Genomic DNA, 22,629 nt, shown 5'->3' on the forward strand with positions numbered 1-22,629 from the left:
TAGTGCTCCCACAGGAGAAGTTGGACATTTCACAATGGTATCTTCCTTCCACATGGAAAGTTAGAGATCTCTTATCTTTTCATCTGTAAAGAAATGCTGATTTCCCCCTCTTCCTTTGCTTTTTAAGAGAACTGAGATTTGGGCTGGGGATGTAGCTCAGTTGGTAGAGTGCTTACCTTGCATGCACAAGGCCCTGGGTTCAGTCCCCAGCGTGCGCGTGCGCGCACACACACACACACACACACACACACAAAGAGAGAACTGAGAAGATGCTAGGGGTAGGCTGCAGCTCATTGGGCAAGAACTTCCCTAGCATGCCAGAGGACCTGGGTTCAAGTCCAGCATGATGCACACACAAAGTTGAGATATAACCCATATAACATAAAATTCATTCTTTTAAAGTGTACTCTTCAGTGGTTTCTGATATGTTTACAATGATGGGTAACCACTGCCACTATCTAAATCTGGATTATTTTTTATAACCTCAAAAAGAAACCCCAAGGCCCTTAACAGTTAATTCCCATTCCCCTTTCCCAGCCATGGCAACCAGTAATCTTCTGTCCCTATGCATTTGCCTCTTATGGACATTTCACATAGATCTGTCCTTTGTGTCTGATTTCTTCTAATTAGCAAAGTTTTCAAGGTTCATCCATGTGGCACACGTATATTAGTATGTTGTTCTTTCTTTGGCTGAATAATATTCCATCCATCATATGGATCTACCCCGTCTCTGTGTTTTAAACAACTTTGGCTGACTGCCAAGGATTCCGTCAGGCTCTGAATTAGGTGCCACAGGTTATAGACTTTTCCCTTAATTATCTCACAGTGTACTGGGTAAATTAAACAAGCTTTTAAAAATAATAATTCTATTCTAGTAACAGAATAATCTATGTAAATACTTTTTTGAAAGAACTGGGTGGAAGAAGAAAGCAAGTAGGGAAAGCCTTTTGAAAAAGACAAAATACAATACTGATTGTATTTTTAATTTTGGAAAGAATTTCTCTTAAAATGGCAGCTGTCAGGCTAGGGATGTGGCTCAGTAGTAGACTGCTTGCCTACCACATAAGAGGCCAGGGTTGCATCCCCAGTCCTGCCCACCAGCACCCCCCCCCAAAAAAAGAGGCAGTTGTCATTTTAGACACCCCGGTGATGTATTGTTAGCTAATGCCTGTTAAGTCAGTTTTTGGAAACACAGAAGTTTGTAAAATCAACAACATCTCCTGCAGAAGTATGCAGTGGAGGTGATACGAAGGTGCACTAAGGCTCTTAAGTGTACATTTAGTCACCCTTGAAATATTAAAATTAAAGTTGTCCCTAAGAAAATCTATTTGATATTTATTTTAAATAGATTTTTAGTTGTAGATGGACACAATATGTTTATTTATTTATTTTTATGTGGTGCTGAGGAGCAAACCCAGTGCTTCACAGATACAAAGTGAGCACTCTACCACTGAGCCACAACCCCAGCCCCCATTTGATACTGAAAAAAACCCAAATTGTCCCTAAGGCACAGTCCCCATCATTTTGTGTGGTAACCCTACAGAAAATTTGCATATGTTGCTCAAAAACAAACAAACAAAAACCTTCAAAAATAACTTTTTCCCCCTTTCAGAAATTAAATCATTTTAAAGTTTTGCTGTTTAGGACACTTAAGCACATTGGAAATGATTTCTGTGTGACTTTGGGCAGTCATCAGCCCATTGGGGACAATTTTAAGAGTTCTTCTAACTCTTCCCTGGTCAGTATGTCTCTGGTAGTCACTAGTCTCTCATCTGAGAATGTGCTTTACTTCTCTGTTGGTGGAGGAACTTCCAATGTCATTCAAATATATTTCCCAGGGACTATGCCGTCTCATAGGACTATTTGGCATTTGCATCCATCTCAGCTTGTAACAATTCTGTCTTTCCATAATACCGCATATCTCACACAATTCATTGTTGCCCCCACATCCACGTCTTTCCCACAGTCCTCTGTCCTGTCCCACAATTCCTTGCTTCTCCACAATCCCGTTATCTCCCACAATTCTTAGTTTCTTCCATAATTCTGTTATACCCAAAGTGCCCATCTTTCCCACAATCCTTTGTTCTGTTCCACAATTCTTTGCTTCTGTCACAATCCTCTGATCTCTCCTAATTTCTCCCACAGTCTCTGCTCTCGTCCACAATCATCTGTTGTTTCTTTTCTCCAAGAATCTGCTTCCTCTGTGTGAGAAAGAAATTGAGCAATCATTTGCCCTGGACCACAGTACCTTCTCCCAGAATCCTGTGTGTCCTCGTTATCCCATGACCCCTCCCTTGTTTCTCCTGGAATTCTTTGTTCCCTTGATCTCCCACAATCCCTTGCTTCTCCCACTATTGTGTTCACGTCTTTGTCCCAGAATCCTCTGCTCTGGCCGGCAAGTTCTCCTCTTTCCCAGAATTATCTGTTCTCTTATTTCTCCCACAATGCCCTCACAATCCTGTTCTCACCTTCCTCTCAGAATCCTCTGCCCTGACCCACCAGTCCTCCTTTCTCCCAGAATTATCTGTTCTCTTATTTCTCCAAGAATCCTCTGTTCTCTTGACTCTCCCACAATTCCTTGCTTCTCCCACAAATCTGTTGTCACCTTCCTCCTAGAATCCTCTGCCCTGACTCATAAGTCCTTCTTTCTCCCAGAATCCTCTGTTCTGTTTCTCCCAGAACCCAATGCTTTTCCCATAATCCTGCACCTTCCTCCCAGAATCCTTTGCCATGAACCACTAGTCCTTCTTTCTCCCAGAATCCTCTGTAAACTAGATTTCCCCCAGAACCCTTTGCTTCTCCCACAATTTTGTTCTCACTTTCCTCCCAGAATCCTCTTGTAATAAACCACCAGTCCTTTCTCCCAGAATCCTTTTTTTCTCATTTCTCCCACAACACTTTGCTTCTCCCATAATCCTGTTCTCACCTTCCTCCCAGAATTCTCTGCTCTGACCTTCAAGTCCTTCTTCCTCCCAGAATCTTCTGTTTTCTATTTCTCCCACAACCTATTACTTCTGCCAGAATTCTGTCCCTTTTATTTTCCCATATTTCTCTTCATACCTTCCTTCCAGAATCCTCTGTCCTGACCCTCAGTCCTCCTTGTTCCCACAACCTTTTGCTTCTCCCACAATCCTTTTTCATTTTCCATCCAGCATCTTCTGCTCTAACCCATAAGTGTCCTTTCTCCCAGAATTCTCTATTATTTCTCCCACAACTTCTTACTTTAACCAGAATCCTGTTCTCACCTTTCTCCCAGAATCCTATGTTATGATCCACAGGTAGTTCTTTCTCCCAGAATCCTATGTTCTCTTATTTGTCCCACAACCCTTTCCTTCTCCCAGAATCCACTGTTCCCTTAATTCTCCTGCAACTCTTTACATTTCCCATAAGCCTGTTCTCACCTTCCTCCCAGAATCCTCTAACCTGAAAGTCCTTCTTTTTCCCAGAATCATCTGTACACTTGATTGTCCTAGATCCTTTTGCTTCTTCCACAATCCTGTTCTCACCTTCCTCCCAGAATTCTCTGCCACAAACCACCAGTCCTCCTTTCTCCCACAATCCTGTTTTTATTTCTCCTACAATGCCTCTTCCTCCAGAATCCTCAGTTCTTTTATTTCTCCCATAATCCCTCACTTCTCTCACAATCCTACTTTCACCTTCCTCCCAGAATTCTCTATCATAAACCACCCGTCTTTGTTTCTCCCAGAATCCTTTTTCCTTGCTTTTCCCACAATCCCTTGCTTCTCTCACAATCCTGTAGTCACCTTTCTCCCAGAATTCTCTGCTCTGACCTGCAAGTCCTTCTTTCTCCCACAATCCCTGTTCTCTATTTCTCCACAACCCCTTGCTTTTCCCAGAATCCTGTTTCCCTCATTCTCCCACAAGCCTGTTCTCACATTCCTCTCAGGATCCTCTGAAATGAACCACCAACCCTTCTTTCTCCCAGCATCTTTTATTCTTATTTCACTCACAACCTCTCTTCCCCAACAATGCTGTTCACTTTATTCTCCTACAGTCCCTCACTTCTCCCATCATCCTGTTCTCACCTTCCTCCCAGAATCCTCTGCCCTGACCTTCAAGACCTTCTTTCTCAAACAACCGTTTGCTTCTTCCACAATCCTTTTCTCACCTCCTCCCAGAATCCTCTGCTCTAACCCATAAGTTGTTCTTACTCCCAGAATTCTCTGTTCTATAATTTCTCTCACAACTCCTTACTTTGATCAGAACCATGTTCCCTTAAATCTCCCACAACCCTTTACTTCTCTCAATCCTATTCTTACCTTCCTCCCAGAATCCTGTAAGACCTGTGAGTCCTTCTTTTTCCCAGAATCCTCTGGTAGCTTGATTCTCCCACAATCCCTTAGCTTCTCTCACAATCCTGTTCATACCTTCCTCCCAGAACCCTCTGTCCTGACCTACCAGTCCTTCCTTCTCCCAGAATCCTTGTAAAATGGATTCTCCCATAATCCCTTGCACCTCCCAGAATCCTGTTCTCCCCTTCCTCCCAGAATCCTCTGCTCTGACCCGGAAGTTCTTTCTCCCAGAATCCTCTGTTCTCTCAAATCTCCCACAATCCTTTGCATCTCCAAGAATCCTGCTCTTGCCTTCCTCCCAGAATCCTCTGCTCTGACCCAGAAGTCCTTCTTTGTCCCAGAATCCTGTTCTCAACCTTCCTCCCAGAATCCTCTGCTCTGACCCGGAAGGCCTTCTTTATCCCAGAATCCTGTTCTCTTGAATCTCCCACAATCCCTTGTGTCTCCCAGAATCCTGTTCTCCCCTTCCTTCCAGAATCCTCTGCTGTGACCCAGAAGTCCTTCTTTCTCCCAGAATTCTCTGTTCTCTCGAATCTCCCACAATCCCTTGCATCTCCCCAAATCCTGTTCAAATCCTATTCTCACCTTCCTCCCAGAATCCTCTGCTCAGAGCCGCAAGTCCTTCTTTCTCCCAGAATCCTCTGTTCTCTCGAATCTCCCACAATCCCTTGCGTCTCCCAGAATCCTGTTCAAATCCTGTAATCGCCTTCCTCCCAGAATCCTCTGCTCAGAGCCGCGAGTCCTTCTTTCTCCCAGAATCCTCTGTTCTCTCGAATCTCCCACAATCCCTTGCGTCTCCCAGAATTCTGTTCAAATCCTGTAATCGCCTTCCTCCCAGAATCCTCTGCTCAGAGCCGCGAGTCCTTCTTTCTCCCAGAATCCTCTGTTCTCTCGAATCTCCCACAATCCCTTGCGTCTCCCAGAATCCTGTTCAAATCCTGTAATCGCCTTCCTCCCAGAATCCTCTGCTCAGAGCCGCAAGTCCTTCTTTCTCCCAGAATCCTGTTCTCTCAAATCTCCCACACTCCCTTGCGTCTCCGCGAGTCTTGTTTACACCTTCCTCCCCAAATTTTTTTTTAAATTTTAGTTGTAGATGGACGCAACACATTTGTTTTTGTTTGTATATGGTGCTGAGGCTCAAACCCAGTGCCTCACACATGCTAGGCGAATGCTCTACCACCACTGAGCTATAACCTTAGTGCCCCCTCCTAGAATTTTCTGCTCAGATGGGCAAGTCCTTCTTTCTCCCAGAATCTTCTGTACAAAAGAGTCTCCCAGAACCCCTTGCATGTCCCAGAATCTTGTTCTCACCCTCCTCCCAGAATCCTCTGCTGTGACCAGCAGGTCCTCCTTTCTCCCAGAATCTTTTTTTTTTTTTGGAATTAGGAAGTCTTATTTTTTGTAGTTGTACACAATCACTGTATTTTGTTTTTATGTGGTGCTGAGGATGGAACCCAGGACCTTGCACGTGTAAGGCGAGTGCTCTACCACTGAGCCACATCCCCAGCCCCCTCTGTTCTCTTGAATCTCCCACAATCCCTTATGTCTTCCAGAATCTAGTTCTCACCTTCCTCCCAGAATCCTCTGCTCTGACTGGCAAGTCATCCTTTCCCCCAGAATTCTGTTCTCTTGAATCTCCCATAATCCCTTGCATCTCCCCAAATCCTTCGCCATAATGCACCAGTCCTTTCTCCCAGACTACTCTGGTTGCTTGATTCTCCCATAATCCCACACTTCTCCCAGAATTGTCTGCTCACTTACTTCTCCTACAACTCTTTGCTTCTCCTACAATCTTATTCTCACTTTTCTCCCTGAATCCTCTGACCTGACCTGCAAGTCCTTCTTTCTCCCAGAACCCTGTTTCTCCCACAAGCCCTTGCTTGTTCCAGAAGCCTGTTTCCTTCATTCTCCCACAATCCTGTTTGTGCTTCCTAACCCTAACCCTAACCCTTTCTAATACAAGGTGGGCAAAGCTTCCAACAGGAGATGTTGGAGAACTCAGAGGTTGCCTTCAAGGCCCTTTATTTCACTGCTTCTGAAAAAACATCATGTCAGCATGGACTTTTCCCTTTTTCCTCTGCTACCTGCAAGATTTCTTCTCTCAAGCCACTGTAGGGCAATCATCTCCCTCTTGTAGGCATCTTGTGAAGAACCTTGCAGTTTTCCAGCTGCCTGTCCTCCAAGTAGTGCCTTAGAGAGCTCAAGAACTGGACATTGTGCTACTTCCCAATGCAACCAGGGAAGCTTTCCTGGCATAGCAACCTGCTTTCCCTTCACTTCCCTCTGAAAGTAACATGTGGTGGTCCTTGGCTTGTGATCGCTAGGAGAGCATCCATGAGAACCCACCCCAGAGCCTCGGGCTCTCTTGGGTAGGTCAGGTGTAGTCCGACACCTTGAAGCATCTGGGCCCAGGTCTTGTATGCTTTTCCAAGGCTCATCCAGTGTCCAGAGCTTCAGTGCTTCTAAGGAATTCAAGATATGAAGGCATAGGAAACATCCAGTATACATCCAAATCTAAGTCTATGTGGGGCTGGGAGGTTCCCTAGAAACTTTCTGGACTTGTAAAGCTCATTAAAGGGGCCATTTGCAGGGTGTTGGTCCTTTGGCATCTTGAGGCCATTATCACTTGTATTTCCTACAGGGACTTGAGATGTTCACAGACTTTGCACCAATACATAATTCATCAACACCCTCCAACATCCTTGTTTAACTAACTTCTCAGGGTATTCTCTGAGAAGATCTTTTAAAACTAGAAGAGAATACCCATGGAAATCCAGATCTGCTTCAAAACCCACAGCTGCAAGCACCCACGTAACTCAGACAGGGCTGGGCTTGGGTGGCTCTCTGCCAGCAATATTTGCTTCAAGAAAGTTGTCATGAATAGATATTCTTCCTCCATGAAGCCCCAGGGGAGGAATGAAAGACGAGGAAGACCTCAAAGCCATATAACCCACAGCATGTCCCGGGTGTGAGGTCACCAGGGCTTATCCTTAGCTAGACCTTGGTCACAAGTCACCATGTGACACGCAGCTGAGTCTTCCTGAAAAGGACCACAGCAATCCCACACAGCTTCTCAGAAGCCTGGGCTGTCCTCATAAAAAAAAGTGGGCAACCCTGGTAAGAATCAACTCTTTGTCAAGTGCCACCAGTCCCTCCACCGGGAATACTCTTCTGGTACCACATGTGTCTTTCAGAAGTCTCCCAGCTGGTTCTTGGTAACTCAGTCCCACAGAAGGTCTACTCTCATCTCTGTGGGCAAACCAAACTCTCCTTAGGATTTGCCTGTAGATGTAGCCCTGCAATGTCACGACTTTCACCCACCATTTCAATTCCTTTGCCTTTGAGATCATGCTGGGTCCGACTTTCTCTCACCTACATTCTGCTAAACTCATCTTCATCAAACCCTGGGAGGAAGATCTGAGTGCTGTTTCCTTCACAGTCCACAGTCGGTTTACATGTGTTTATATTGGAGGAATGCTGAAAATCACACTTGCCTTTTTATTTCTTAATATTTTTTAGTTGTCAACATACCTTTATTTATATGCGGTGCTGAGAATCAAACCCAGTGCCTCACACCTGCTAGGCAAGCGCTCTTCCACTGAGCCACAACCCCTAGCCCACACTTGCCTTCCTTTAAAACTGCTTGATCCTGTTTTTCTTCGGAGTAGTCTGAACTAATCCTCCCACACATGAATGCTGTATCCAAGTGATGCTGAGGCACTGACCCGACTGTATTTATCCATTCAACATGTTTATTGAGCACCTTCTGTGTGCCAGGTGTTAAGACATTAGGGACATTGTGATAACTCAAATTTCCTGTCCAGAGACACTCCATTCTAGGGGTAAAGACAGAGTGAGAAAAACGCAAATAAATCTGTAATATTAATTCTACGAAGGGAGACCTAGCAGGAAGAGGGGTGCAAGAGTGGTCTCAAGACAGGCTGACCCTGAAGTGTGTCTGGGGAAAAGGTAACATTTGAGCTGAGATTTGAATTTAGTGTAAACTAGAGATTTGCAGGTAGAGAGAGAGAGAGAGAGAGAGAGAGAGAGAGAGAGAGAGGGGAGAGAGAGAGAGAGAGGAGAGAGGGGGAGAGAGAGAGAGAGAGAGGAGAGAGGGGGAGGGGGGGTAGAGAGAGAGAGAGAGAGAGAGATGCAAAGACACTGGGGCAGGATCAAGCTGGGATGGGGGGAGGAGGGAGAGAGGATGAATGAATGAATGTAGTGTGCCTGCATTCATTTGTGGGTGAGGAGAGACCCCCGAGAGGAGGCTGCAGAGATCAGCAAGGCCCATTGATGGGGGGCCTGAAGGCTTTCATTAAGGGCACTCACTTGCCACATAGAGTTGAGGAGGTCACATATTGCATCTTCCACATCAGTATGGAAGCAGACACTCCTGGGGTAGGTATGGGATGAAAGAATAATTGTGCCGTTTGTGGCAAAGGGTTGCCCCACCACAAATGTGGAAGGTGTGCTAGTGGAAGGATGAAACAGACCTTTAAATTGTTGGGGAGGGGAGGGGCAAAGATTCCATGTGGATTCTCCTCCCTCAGCACCTCCCTCCACCAATGGGAAGCTTCCTTTCTTTTGATGGTGGGAACAGAAACAGCCATCAGGACCCAGTATGCAACAGTCCATGCCTGGTCAAACTTTGTTTGCCTAGGGCCTTGCTTTGGCTGAGGCTGGCTTTGAACTTGCGATCCTCCTGCCTCAGCCTCCCAAGCTGCTGGGATTACAGGCGTGCACAACTACACCTGCGTACCAGAATTTTCTTAAGGTTGACTGTAGGCAGTTTCCTGTAGCACTCAGGTAGCAGTTAATTATCAACTGCACTAGATGATTCTGCAGGATTTGATTCATCATTGGGAATGATTTGATAAAATGAAGATGAACTGTACCGTAGTTTTTTTTTTCTCCTCCAGACCAAACACTAAGACATTTCATTTATGCACACTTGGTGTGTTGCCGAGTCCTCAGGGCATTTTCTGCAGCTGGAGGAAAAACCTTCAAGAATGCAGGTGCCATCAGAGTCTTCTCTTTTCCTCTCCAGGTTCTGATGCCAGCACCATTGAAATCCGTACTGCAAGTGGGTCCCGCAAGGAAAATGACGTTGACATGGCTCACCCAACTCAAGGACACCTGTGAAGGGATGTGACTTGGGTCTGGACTCTGTGGTCCTGAGGCGGTACTCATCCCGGGTTCTCTAGAAGTGCGTCCTTGCTGTCCTCTGACTGCATGCTCAAAGCACGGCATCTCTGAAGTCCCACTCTTATTACTGTGTTAGAGCTTCCTCCTGAGAATCCTCTTCATGCCAGGAGACGCCATTCCACATGGACGGGCTTGGGAATGGAAGGATCCCTTCTAGACCACTCTGCCTAGTTGGCATTAGCAGTTCTGAGGCTGGCTGTAATGTGAAGTGCAAGATCCGTGTCTTTGGGGAAGTAGTTACATAAAATAAAGTAATTGTGACTGAGCCCCCAGTCCGACTTGGATTGTATCCAAACAATATACCCAACAGATGCTCTTCCTGCCAGTATGAGGGATGCCAAAGAGCAGTAGAGGAGCATAGAGCTGCACGGCATAGCTTTGATCCCAAAATTCCCATGTCATACTGAAAACTGAGATTAAGGAATCCATGGAACCTGACCTGTACTTACAGCACTGCCTACATCTCCACCTTTCCATCCATCAATTACTTATCTAGAAAAGACTATTTTTCAAAGGTGCTGTAGACATGTGTCCCATGGGACCTCCCTTTGAATCTAGATTAGGACTCCTTTTCATTCTAGAAAAGCTGTCCAGATTTTGGAGTCACAAAGCTGCAGGTGGATTCGGAGTTCACTGCGACCTCAGGGATCTCAGGGCAATTTTTGCTGCATCTCCTAAGGGGAGAGGGACCATGCACACCTTGACCAAAAGTCCGGAGGGGTAGAGGTGTGAAGGAGGTTTGAATTTCCTGGGGGGCAACTGTGTGGTTGTGTCAGTCGACTGTGTTTACCTCCATGGCATTGGCCCCACAGACTGATTTTGGCTGCTTCTCTCTGTGCAGCCCCCGATCTGATGCTCCAGTCCTTAGAGCTGCCAAGTACCCTTCTCATTGGCACGTTAGGTTCTGCGGCTGGCAAGTAAGAACCCCGAGTGGCCCGCTTCCCGGTTACAAGTCCTCCTCCTAGCTGGTGCGTCATGCAGCTAGCTGACACTCCCAGCATGGCGGCTCTGACTGGGATGAGCTCGGATGAGGATAAGTGGAGACTTCCTCCCGTCCTGGCTGCTGACCAGATGGAAGAAAGAACACTAGAGATAGGACTTCAGGAAACACAGAGATAACAGTGGGCAGATCAACAACAGAGACAGCCTGGGTTTTGAGCCCTTTTCCTATGAGGCTGGAGGCATGTCCATTTGCTGTTTTGTTATTATTTAAGATGCCAGGTGCTACAGTAGGGAGGCTAGGGGAAAACGATCCAGTGGAAACAGCCATGCTGGTGAGGATAGGAGAGCAGGGAAACTTCCAGGAGGGAAGTTCTTGAGGTGGGAGGGAATTGGGATCTGGAACCAAGGGGCTGGGTGGTCTGTGAGGAGACCATGACAGAGGCAGAGCTGGGAGGGGAACTGGGGGGGGGGGAGATGAGGTGGTGCCCCTCAGATAGCTCCCACTGGATTTTAAGCGGGCCAGTTTATTAGCCCATTTATTTACTACCGTGAAAAAAAATTTGTAGTTAGGTTGGGTGCAGTGCTGCCCAGCTGTCATTCCTGAGGTAGGAGAGTCACAAATTCCAGGCCGGCCTGGTCAACCTTGCAAGACCCTGTCTTAAAATAAAGGGTAAAAGGGCTCGAGGAGCAGCCCCTGGGCTCAATCCCCAGTTAAAAATCAAACAAACAAAACCATTAGTAGTTGGCTCCTTCCCCCAATTTCGCAGAATGCATCAATATCAACGTCTACAGTTGTGTAGCTACTACAGAATCTAGATACCCTGCCATTTTCCTGGGCAGTCTCTAAGGGTTTGAGGATAACTCTCTTCCTGACCACCCACCCATTCTCCAGAGAACCAACTTCAAAGTTTTAGCACACGAGTTCTTCCATTTCCACCCTCCCTACAGTGTAGTCTGCTCTGGGCCCTGTCCTGTTGACAGTATTCTCCAGGCCGGCCGGTGGGCTCTGGGCTGGCTTACCCAAACTGTCCATGAGATGCTTCACAGACAGAGCACCCAGACCAAGGGAAAACAAAATTAGTTCATTCAAATCTGGATTCTTACATAGAAGGGCATAAGACTAGCTCCACTCCTCCTTCCCCCTTCTCCCACACTCCACCAAGTGACACCCAGCTACGGAAATCAAGATTCGGCACGCAAAGGTGCCCGGAGCGCTTTCTGTGATCACGAAGGCTGTCCGTAAATATCTTTTAACAATGGCACTGACCCGGGGGGGTCTAGCCCACATATACAGGGGATTTTAGCCCAGATCACAGGGATCCATGTGGTCTTGCTGCCAACCAGCATCCCACTTCAGTCAGTGCCCGGTCAGCTTCTCTGCGCAAGCCCAGCTCGTCTGGCCTGTGTTTCTTGGGTCCACGGCAGCTCAGGGCCAGTCCTCAGACCCAGGTCTGGCCTGTTCCAGAACACTGCTACATCCTGGCCTTCAGACACCCCCACCCCAGTTAAGGGGCAATCCTGGGAAGAGGCAGTTATTTCCATAAAAGACAGAATTCTGTATCCATTGATCAGTGTCAATGTGGGAGTTACCCAGACAGACGGAGAAACCACAGGCACCCAGATCTCTAATATCAAAATAGAGCAATTTATTCAAGACACTGAATATGATCTGTCAATTCTCTCTTGAAACAAATGAGCTATGACACACAAGGTGATTTTTTTTTTTCTTTCCCAAGAGCGTGAGGAGTGAGTGGCGGGGAGTAGAGAAAATGGGGGACAGATATTGTTTAACAGAATCTGGAAAATGCTGACGGAGAACCACGTCTGGCTGTACGTCTGACACAGACAATAAAAACTGCAGAAGCCAGAATCTAAAACTTCAGTGAGTGGTGGAAGAAACATTTCTGCATTTGACAAGAAACACAATGATGAAAGAGAGAGCAGGAACAAGAGGTTAAAAAAGGGAGAAAAATAACAAGGAAAAAAGCAGATCTTTACGTTGGACAAAGTGCACTTCACTTGGCTCCATGATCTATTTTTAGAAAGAACAAAAAGTCAAGTCCTACGGTGTGGAGTGGAGTCAGAGCGTCAAACCCTGCAACGTCCATCTGGCCCTTCCAGGCCCCCGTGGGGCAGCTCTCGCCTCCCAGGTAGATGCTGGACATGGCTCTTGGTCAATTTGAACCCCACCAAAGATTCCAAAGAGGATTACCGCATCATGTCTGCTTTCAAGGTTAGATTTGGTCACTAAGACTTAAGCATTCCTCACAATTATTAAGAGCTGTAAACAACGTAGAACAGTAATTGCATGATACACGGGCCACCCCTTGACTACAAGGATGAATCTAATGGCGCTCTGGCAGGAGGGTGAACAATGGTCTGTAGACAGGGAGGTTCCACAAATTGCTGTCGACCATGGTGTTCTGTGGGTGGGGGATGGACTTCAGGGGCCCAAGATGCATGCCCCCGTCTAGTCCCCTGGTGGCCCATGCTCACTCGAGTCCAGTGGCTAGTTGTGAAGCAGGAAGGTGGGCAGGCTGCTTCGTCCTTCTCGGGCTCCCTCCTGTGCAGGAACTTGTCACGAGCCTGCAGCCCTCAGCTCCCACCTAACAATTCTGATGAGGCTCAGATTCATCGAGGGGCTAATGAGACCCTGGCTACCGACATCCATGTGCAGATTGTCTAGTGAGTCCCTGACATAGCCCATGGCAGTAGAGGGCTTGTCTAAGGAGCCATATCCCAGCAATGGGCTAACTTTGGACAGCTGGTATTCTGTAGAGAGAAACATTTTTACTTGGGGAACAGTAAAGATGGTGCTTATCTGGATCCCCAAAATCTGCACCCCAAACCTAATGCATCTTCAGGGCAGGAGATTATCAACTTATTGGGGGACACCTGCTCTGTTCAATGGTGACCCATGCAACTTTGGCTTTCTTTGCCGAGTATTTAGGTGCCACAGCTGGAACACAACACTCAATAACACGAGCACCTCTTGGTCTTTCTGGGCTTGCAAAATTCACCTACCAAAGTGGAGGCGGTCTGAGGAGGATTAATGCACTCTGGTATCTGCAGATGGCCTCTGAGCACGCTCAATCGTGCAGGAAGCCCCTGCTCTTCATGATGGGTGACTTTGGGCTCCATGGAGAGATGCATCCGTCCGAGTTACACCCTGCTTCAGCTACAGGAACACACAGCTGAGTGAAATCAGCCCCCTAGGCTTCTCCATAGCCTCACCAACATTTCCTGCCCTTTCCTATGCCCACAGGAAAATCAGAGGGGAGAGGCCCCGTCTTTCCATCTGTTCCCGCCTTGCTAATTTAAAATCAGTGTTAAGTTGTGAGGAGGGCACTACAGTCACCTGATCCCACGACAGCAAACCTTGCTAGGAACACAAAAACTTGTTTAATTTTTTTTTAAAAAATAGTAAAGACCCATTTTAAAACAAAAGCAACAAAAAGTCCCTACCCTTTTTCTAGTCTCTTGTGAAAGAAAGGATAAAGGCGGTAGAAGTGGTTAGTAACATCCTACCTAGGTAATGATTCACCTTCGGGAATGACAGTCTTTCTTCCGTGATATTTTGCGTCTTCTCTAGACCGAGGTGCGCTCTGGGGAGCCTTCAGGTCTACTTGGCAAGTACTTTCCCAGTGTGTGCTCTTGGTGAGGTGAACACTGGAGCTATATTTCTGGGGAAAAGGCGTAGGTGACAGCAGAGGCCGGCTGTCGGTTTGGAAGCCTCCCTCACTTTTTTTGCACCAGCTGATAATGCGCAGGACCGTCCTTCTTCCACCCAAGGTCTTCCTAAATGCCTTCCACGCAGCTGACGGAAAAGGGGCGAGACACCTCGGGCTGCCAGTGACGTCTGACCTTTTTTTTTTCCTTTTTAAATATGAATCACAAAGCTCTCTGTCTGATGGCCATTTTAGGATTTTAAAATCGTTTAAACATAAAAATATTTTTTTTTTTTTCCAAAAATACTCCAGGCTCTTTCTCTTATAAGTCGTTTTTTTTTTTTCTCCTGTAAAAAGTCCCCCTCCCTGCCTTCTTACATAAAGCACTTATTTATGCGCCAAAAGTGCCCTTGAGACCCAAGACGTGGAGCAGCTATGGGTGACAGAGGGGAGAGGGGCAGTGGACGGGTGGGGAGAGAGCTGTCCATCAGGGCTTTCCTCATCACGTCACCCTGTCCCTGGCCGCGTGTGTCTGTGTGTGTGTGTGTGTGTGTGTGTGTGTGTGTGTGTGTGTGTTGGGGGGGTGGGGCATGAAAAGGGAGGGAGAGGGGACCAAAGCGAATGGCGCAGGGGCAAGGACATGACCAAGGGGGAAAGAAGCAACGCACCGCAGGCAGGTTCCACCTCGCGTGGAAGGCCCCGGAGCACGGAATTCCAGTGGACACAAAAGCCACCCAACAAACCAGGTTCTAGAAAATGGGGCTGGGAGGACAAAGCCGCGCGCTCCATCAGTCCAAACGGTCTCCGAGCAGCCTTTGTGGGAGCAACGTGGTGTCCAAACCGACTCGGGGACCCTAAGGAGGCGGTCCCCACCTTTGGGTTGATCACAGCATATTTTTTTTTTTTTTTTGGCACAGCTTCTTTCACTACCCCCTGCCCATTCAGCCCCAAGAGCCCACTCGCATCCGACCTCCTCCTTCCCCGGCTCAGGCGGCCCGGGCGGGACCCTCCCCCAGGGCTCTCGGTCTGCTTTTGCTTATTCAACTTCAGGATGAAGATGACGGGAAAGAGAGAGACTCCCGCGGCCAGGGACAAGTTGGTTTCAAGGTACACTCCAAGTGCACACGTCAAGCTCGAACACGGCTGGAGCCGGTGCGCGGGGAGAGGGCGGCGACCCCGCGCACCCACGGCTGCTCCGTCACGATCTCTGTCTCCTCTCCCAACGTTCATTGTGTTTACTTCCGCAGGTCTAACACACACACCTGGAAGGAAAGATGAAGCACCTGTTACCTTCAGAAACGGCACGAATACGCCATCAGAAGTCTACATTCTACCCCCTTGCTTCCCCCAGTTCCTTTAGTAGCCTGATTCTCCCGCCGTCTTTTGTGTCTCCCACAATCCCTCGCATTTCCACAATCGTGTTCTCACCTTCCTTCCAGAATCCCCTGCACTAACCTCCAAGCCCTTCTTGATCCCAGAATCCTGTTTTCTTGAATCTCCCACAATCCCTTGCTGCTCTCACAATGCTGTTCTCACCTCCCTCCCAGAATCCTTTGCTCTGGCCCACAAGTCCTTTTCCCCAGAATCCTCTGTTCTCTTGAATCTCCCAAAATCCTTTGCTCCTCCCAGAACTCTGTTCTTGCCTTCCTCCCAGAATCCTTTGCTCTGACCTGTGAGTCCTTTTCTCCCAGAATCCCCCATAATCCCTTGCTTTCCCTATAATTCTCTTCTCACCTTCTTCCCAGAAACCCCTGCTCTGACCAGCTAGTTCTCCTTACTCCCAGAATCCTGTTCTCCTTCCTCCCACAACCCCTTGCTTCTCCCAGAACCCTAAGGCTCTTAATTATACCACAATCCTGTTCATATTTCCCTCCCAGAATCAGCGGTGACACAAAGCTCTTCTTTCTCCCAGAATCCTCTGGTAGCTTAATTATCCCATAATCCCATGCCTCTCCCCGTATCCTCTGTTCCTTAATTCCAACAATCCCTTGCTTTTCCTAAATCCTCTTACCTTCCTCCCAGAACTCTTTGCTCTAACTAGTCCTTCCTCGCAGAATCCTGTTCTTGCTTCTCCCACCATCCTTTGCTTTTTCCTATAATCCTTTTACCTTCCTCCCAGAATCCTCTCCCTGCCCCACCAGTCCTTTATCCCACAATCTTCTGGTAGCCGATTGTCCCATAATCCCACGCTTCTCCCACAATCCTGTCCTTAACTCTTCCACAATTCCTTGCTTTTTCTACAATCTTCTCACCACCTTCCCAGAATCCTCTGCCCTGACCCACTAGTCTTTTCTTTCACAATCCTCTTCTTCCATAATTCTTTTTAACCACGATCCTCTTTGTTACTCCCAGAATCCTGTCATGACCCACAAAACCTTTCTCCTGGAATTCTCTGGTCACTTGATTCTGCTGCAATCTCGTGCCTCTCGCAGAAACCAGTTCACTTATTTCTCTCACAATCTTCTACTTCTCCCACAGCCTGTTCAGACCATCCTCCCAGAATCCTCTGACCCGACCCCCAAGTCCTCCTTCCTCCCAGCATCCTGTCCCTTAATTCTCCCACAATTTCTTGCTTTTCCTATAATTCTGTTCTCACCTTCCTCCCAGAATTCCCTGCTCTGACCGGCTAATCCTCCTTACTCCCAGAATCCTGGTTCTCCTTCCTCCCACAACTCCTTGCTTCTCCCAGAACCCTCTGGCCCTCAATTATCCCTCAATCTTCTTCACACCTTCCTCCCAGAATCAGCTGTGACACACAAGCCCTTCTTTCTCCCAGAATCCTCTGGTAGCTTGGTTCTCCCACAATTTCTTGCTTTTCCTACAATCCTGTTGTCTCTTTCCGCCCAGAATCCTCTGCCCCAAACCCGCAAGTCCTCCTTTCACCCAGAATCCTCTGTCCCAGGACCTGCAAGTCCTCCTTCCTCCCAGAATCCTGTCCCTTAATTCTCCCACAATTCCTTGCTTTTCCTATAATTCTATTCTTACCTTCCTCCCAGAATCCCCTGCTCTGACCAGTTAATCCTCCTTAATCCCAGAATCCTGTTCTCCTTGCTCCCACAACTCCTTGTTTCTCCCAGAACCCTATGGTTCTCAATTATCCCACAATCCTGTTCACATCTTCCTCTCAGAATCAGCCACGACACACAAGCCTTTTCTTTCTCCCAGAATCCTCTGGTAACTTAATTTTTCCATAATCCCACGCCTCTCCCAGTATCCTCTGCTCCTTAATTCCAACAATCCCTTGCTTTTCCTAAATTCTTACCTTCCTCCCAGAACTCTCTGCTCTGACCAACTAGTCCTCCCTCCCAGAATCCTGTTCTTGCTCCTCTCACAATCCTCTTTTCCCTATAATCCTTTTACCTTCCTCCCAGAATCCTCTCCCTGCCCCAGTCCTTTCTCCCACAATCCTCTGGTAGCTGATTGTACCATAATCCCATGCTTCCCCCACAGTCCTGTCCTTAATTCTCCCACAATTCCTTGCTTTTCCTATAATCTTCTCACCTTCTTCCCAGAATCCTCTGCCCTGACCCACTAGTCTTTTCTCTCACAATCCTCTTCTCCCATAATTCTTTGTTTCAACCACAATCCTCTTTTTTACTCCCAGAATCCTGTCATGACCTACAAAACCTTCTTTCTCCCGGAATTCTCTGGTCACTTGATTCTCCTACAATCTCGTCCCTCTCCCCCAAACCAGTTCACTTATTTTTCTCACAATCTTTTACTTCTCCCACAAGCCTGTTCAGACCTTCCTCCCAGAATCCTCTGGCCCGACCCCCAAGTCCTCCTTCCTCCCAGAATCCTCTGCCCCCACCAAGTCCTTCCTCCCAGAATCAGCCGTGACACACAAGCCCTTCATTCTCCCAGAATCCTGTGGTAGCTTGATAATCCCATAATTCCATGCTTCTCCCAGAATCCTCTGGTAGCTTGATTCTCCCACAATTCCTTGCTTTTCCTACAATCCTCTCTCTCCTTTCCGCCCAGAATTCTCTGCCCCCGGACCTGCAAGTCTTCCTTTTGTCCAGAATCCTCTACCCCATACCTGCAAGTCCTCCTTCCTCCCAGAATCCTCTGCCCTGACCCCCAAATCCTTTCTCCCGAAGCCTGTCCCTTAGTTCTCCCACAATTCCTTGCTTTTCGTATAATTCTGTTCTCACCTTCCTTCCAGAATCCCCTCCTCTGATTGGCTAATCCTCCTTCCTCCTACAACCCCCTGGCCTTCAATTATCCCACTCTCCTGTTCACATCTTCCTCCCAGAATCAGCCATGACACACAAGCCCTGCTTTCTCCCAGAATCCTCTGGTAGCTTGATTCTCCCACAATCCCTTGCTTCTCCCTGAATCTCTGGTAGCTTGATTCTCCCACAATTCCTTGCTTCTCCCTGAATCTCTGGTAGCTTGATTCTCCCACAATCCCTTGCTTCTCCCTGAATCTCTGGTAGCTTGATTCTCCCACAATTCCTTGCTTTTCCTACAATCTTGTTTTCACCTTTTGCCCAGAATCCTCTGCCCCTGACCGCAAGTCCTCCTTTCGCCCAGAATCCTCTGCCCCGGGACCCGCAAGTCCTTCTTTTGTCCAGAAACCTGTCCCTTAATTCTGCCACAATTCCTTGCTTTTCCTACAATCTTGTTTTCACCTTTCGCCCAGAATCCTCTGCCCCGGACCACAAGTCCTCCTTTCGCCCAGAATCCTGTCCCTTAATTCTCCCACAATTCCTTGCTTTTCCTATAATCCTGCTCTCACCTTCCTCCCAGAATCCGTTGCTCTGATCCATTAGTCCTTTTTCCCATGATCCTTTGTTTCACCAATTCCCTTCTTCCCTCCCTCCCAGAATCCTCTGTCAAGACCTATCTCCCAGACTTCTTTGGTCACTTGATTCTCCCACAATTCCTTACCTCGCCCAGAATTATGTTCATTTATTTCTCACAATCCTTCTCCCACAACCCATTTCTCCCCTTCCTTCCAGAATCCTGTATGTTGACCCCAAATCCTCCTTTCACCTAGAATCCTGTTCTCTATTCCTCCTGGAACCCCCTTGGTTCTCAGAGTCCTCTGGCTCTTAATTTCCCCTCAATCCTGTGCTCCCACCTGCAGGCCCTCCTTTCTCCCATTATCTCCTGTTCTCATTTCTCCCACTGACCCCTGGCTTCTCCCAGAATCCTGTTCCCTTGATTCTCACAATCCAGTTCTCATGTCTCCCGTAATCCCCTGTATCTTCCACAATCCTGTTCGCACCTTTATCCCAGAACCCCCTGCTTACACCTGCAATTCTTCTCTCTCCCCCAGAACCCAAGTCTGTGTGTGGCTCGCGGAGCGCCTGCCGTGTGCTGGAGTTCCAGGACGGGGAGCCTGGAAGTTCCCTGGGTGTCCCCCACCCCCTCTAGTCCCCAGCAACCTGAGGTGCCACTCACAGAGCCGTCGGACGCACTGGCGCCCACTTTGTCTCCTCGAGCGTTCCAGCACACCTCGAAGATGCCACCTGTGCCCCGGTAGCTGTGGACGAGACTTCCACTCTGCAAAGGAAAGCAACCGTCACTTGCCAGGCGAGGAGCCCCGCCAACTGGCAGGAGGACAGTGGTCACTCCTCCTCACCTGTCCCCACTGCCCATCACAAAAATGCCCTACTGTGGAGAGCTAAAAAGGACTTCCACTTGACACTGGTGGCTGTGGACATGTAACCCTCAGACCACCAACTCTGAAGGATGGGACTGCTCCCTGACCCCCAGAGCACTGGCCATGGCTGTCCTCAGCGAGAGACTGGGGTGCGGGGAGCCTAGGTCAGCTGGGGCTGTGGGCCGCACGCATGTGCCTCAGGGACTACCCACTGGCTCTTAGAAAAAAAAAAAGTTGAAAACTTCTTACTAAAGACCGATGTGATATTTTATACCTTTATTTTTATGTGGTGCTGAGGATCGAACCCAGCGCCTTGCACATGCTAGGCGAGTGCTCTACTGCTGAGCCCCAGCCCCTAGATTTCTCTTTTTAATGGCACTTGGGATGGAATCCAGGGCCTCCTCCCACGTGCCTGGCTAGACCTCTAACGCTGGGCTGTGACCTTGGCCCTTTCCTTGCTGACCCCCTTCTTGGGGGTCACACCAACCTCGTGGTCCGAGTTCTCCCTGTCCTCCACAGCTTTTTCCTTCCCAATTTCCCACCCCAAGTGTGTCTCTTGCATACCAGGTAAGCGCTCCTCCACTGAGCCATACCCCAGCCCCTCGATCTCTATTAAATGGCAGCAAAATGTAATGGAAACTGTACTTGGAAGAAAGCTGAATCCTTGGTTATTTCCAGTGGCTTCAATCACGCCACCTCCTCTTCCATTAGAATGGGAATTAAAGGGCTCTGGGTGAAGTTCAGGGCACAGCGCTGGCCAAGCCTGAAGCCCTGCATGGATCCCCAGCACAAGAAACATACAACCAGCAAACAAGATGAGAATCAAGAGCTCTCCCGATTCTTTTTAGTCCCCTGTGAAAGGACAGCCCAGTATTGACACTGTGCTACCACAGTGACGCTGGCCGGGTCCCAGTTGGCTGGTCTCCTTGGACTGCTGAGATGAAGGGACGCCTCCCACCACCCTCCACCAGGGGGCAGCCTTTCCAGCTTTCCCCAGAGCACTAAGGACGGCAGCTCCTTGCAGGTCTTCCAAGACGACAAGCTCAGAGCTTGGCTCCGAGTCAACCGGCCTAGAACTCTGGGGACACCTCCTGGAGGAAGGGACCTGCTCTAGGCTTCGGGGAGGGGAAGACCCCACGCCCTCGGGAGCACAAGGCAGGCAGCACTTGGCCTGGGGAGTCCAGCCTTGCTCTCTGCTTCAGGCAGTCCTAACGGAGTCACTGCTGCAAGCTCGGGTCACCGAAAACGTGGGCCTTGAGGCACTGGGTTTGGGGAAGGTCGGGGCCGCAGGGCTGCGAGGTTACCTGAGTATTCCAGATATGGACACACTTGTCAAAGGAGCCACTGGCCAAGTATTTGCCATCAGGACTGAAGGCTACACTGTAGACAGGTTCCTGATGTTTGGTTAGTGTGTGGATACAAACGCCCCGCTCCACATCCCACAGTCGGACCGTAGAATCAAACGAAGCACTGGGAAGAGAGCACAGAAAGCACAAGCAGGTCAGCAGAGCGGCTTTGCACAGATCTCGACGACGCCTAACGGACTCTCAGAAGCCTTTACCTCCAGCCTCTGCCGTGAGTGAACAACCAACCAGAGCGCATTCTCTCTTCTGGACTGTAAACTCAAGACACTAGAGGGAGCTTTTCTTTGGCGCTGTTATAAGGGAAACAAATGGATACTCATTGACTTCCTGTTTCTCTTTTGCATTGCTCAGAGTCAAATCCAGCTCCTGGCCGAGTTGCCCAGGTTGGCCTCAAACTTGCAATCCTCCTGCCTCAGCCTCCCAAATTGCTGGGATTACACGCATACGTCACAACAGTGTTCTTCTAAGCATTAGGGCTGCGGGTGTAGTTCAGTGGCAGAGCACTTGGCGCGTGTGCAAAGGCCCTGGGTTCCATCCTCAGAACTACAAGCAAACAAACCAAGAGGGGACTGCCACATCCCTTGGGGTACAGTGTGCATCAGGATGCAGCAATTCTGTGGCCTGAAGCCCTGCCTTTTGGGAAGGCCACCTTTGTTCCTGATGACCACGCTTTCCCAGTTCTGGTGTCTTAGAAAATTCACTGTCAAATGTTGGGGCAGGCAGATCTGGCTGGAGCTGGGGAACCTCTGATCTCCACCCCAAATTCCTGCTGCTAGGAGCTCTGAGTGGGGTGCACCAAACCCAGGTCTAAGCTGAAGGCTTTCAGGTTTGTTATAGTAAAGAATTTGTGCTAAAGCCAAATTCCTGAGGCCTGACACAGACGAGATTCCTTCTACTAGACTCACAGCTAAAGCGATGGGGCCTCCTATGATTGAGCTAGCCCTTCACATCTGCAAGGGGGTGCAACGGCAGATTCCATCAACCACAGATCAAAAACAACTAGGAAAAGACTGCCGATACTGAATATGCCACGGTCCCTCAACAATGCCGTCTAACAGCGGCTCACGCATTTAGACAGCATCAGGTATCAAGTGAGCTATTCAGGATGTGAAGTTCTAGACAACGTGCACAGGTTATATGCCAACACATGAGGGACTGAGCACCACCACCTGTGACTTCAGTATCCACAGCTCATCCAGGAACCAACCCCTATGGATATCCAGAGACAACAGTATTATCTCGCTGGCATCTTCAAAATGCAGTAGCGTTCTGTCTAGCTGGATGGGCTTCAAAACACTGGGGACACACCAGCAAAATTCTCTTTTTTTTGCTCAAGAGTAAATTAAGCCGGGCGCAGCGGTGCATGTCTAATTCCAGCCACTTAGGAGGCCAAGGCAGGAGGATCACAAGTTCAAAGCCAGCCTCAGCAAAAGCAAGGTGCTAAGCAACTCAGCGAGACCCTCTCTCTATACAAAATAGGGCTGGGGATGGGGCTCAGTGGTTGAGTGTATCTGGGTTCAATCCCT

The 22,629-nt window shown here is 48.5% G+C and overlaps 2 protein-coding genes across 12 annotated transcripts in view; one reads left to right on the forward strand and one right to left on the reverse strand.

Moving 5' to 3' along the window:
* The window catches only part of Gpr143 (G protein-coupled receptor 143), a 35,596-nt gene extending 25,813 nt beyond the window's left edge, over positions 1–9,783 (forward strand). Inside the window, exon 9 of the mRNA XM_046464235.2 lies at positions 9,361–9,783. Within this exon, the coding sequence (XP_046320191.1) occupies positions 9,361–9,455 (95 nt within the window). The 3' untranslated portion in view covers positions 9,456–9,783. The remainder of the gene's footprint in view (positions 1–9,360) is intronic.
* A 2,301-nt stretch (positions 9,784–12,084) lies between these two features.
* The window catches only part of Tbl1x (transducin beta like 1 X-linked), a 184,343-nt gene continuing 173,798 nt past the window's right edge, over positions 12,085–22,629 (reverse strand). For all 11 annotated transcript variants that reach the window (XM_058585529.1, XM_058585533.1, XM_046464228.2 and 8 more), the window contains 3 exons: positions 21,044–21,209; positions 19,538–19,639; positions 12,085–15,390 (listed from right to left, as the gene is read on the reverse strand). In XM_058585529.1, coding sequence (XP_058441512.1) covers positions 15,364–15,390; positions 19,538–19,639; positions 21,044–21,209 — 295 coding nt within the window. In that variant the 3' untranslated portion in view covers positions 12,085–15,363. The remainder of the gene's footprint in view (positions 15,391–19,537; positions 19,640–21,043; positions 21,210–22,629) is intronic.

Source organism: Marmota monax, unplaced genomic scaffold (genome assembly GCF_021218885.2).
Source record: "Marmota monax isolate L192 unplaced genomic scaffold, Marmota_monax_Labrador192_F-V1.1 WCK01_AAM20220418_F8-fsc00260, whole genome shotgun sequence".
NCBI classification, from domain to species: Eukaryota; Metazoa; Chordata; class Mammalia; order Rodentia; family Sciuridae; genus Marmota; species Marmota monax.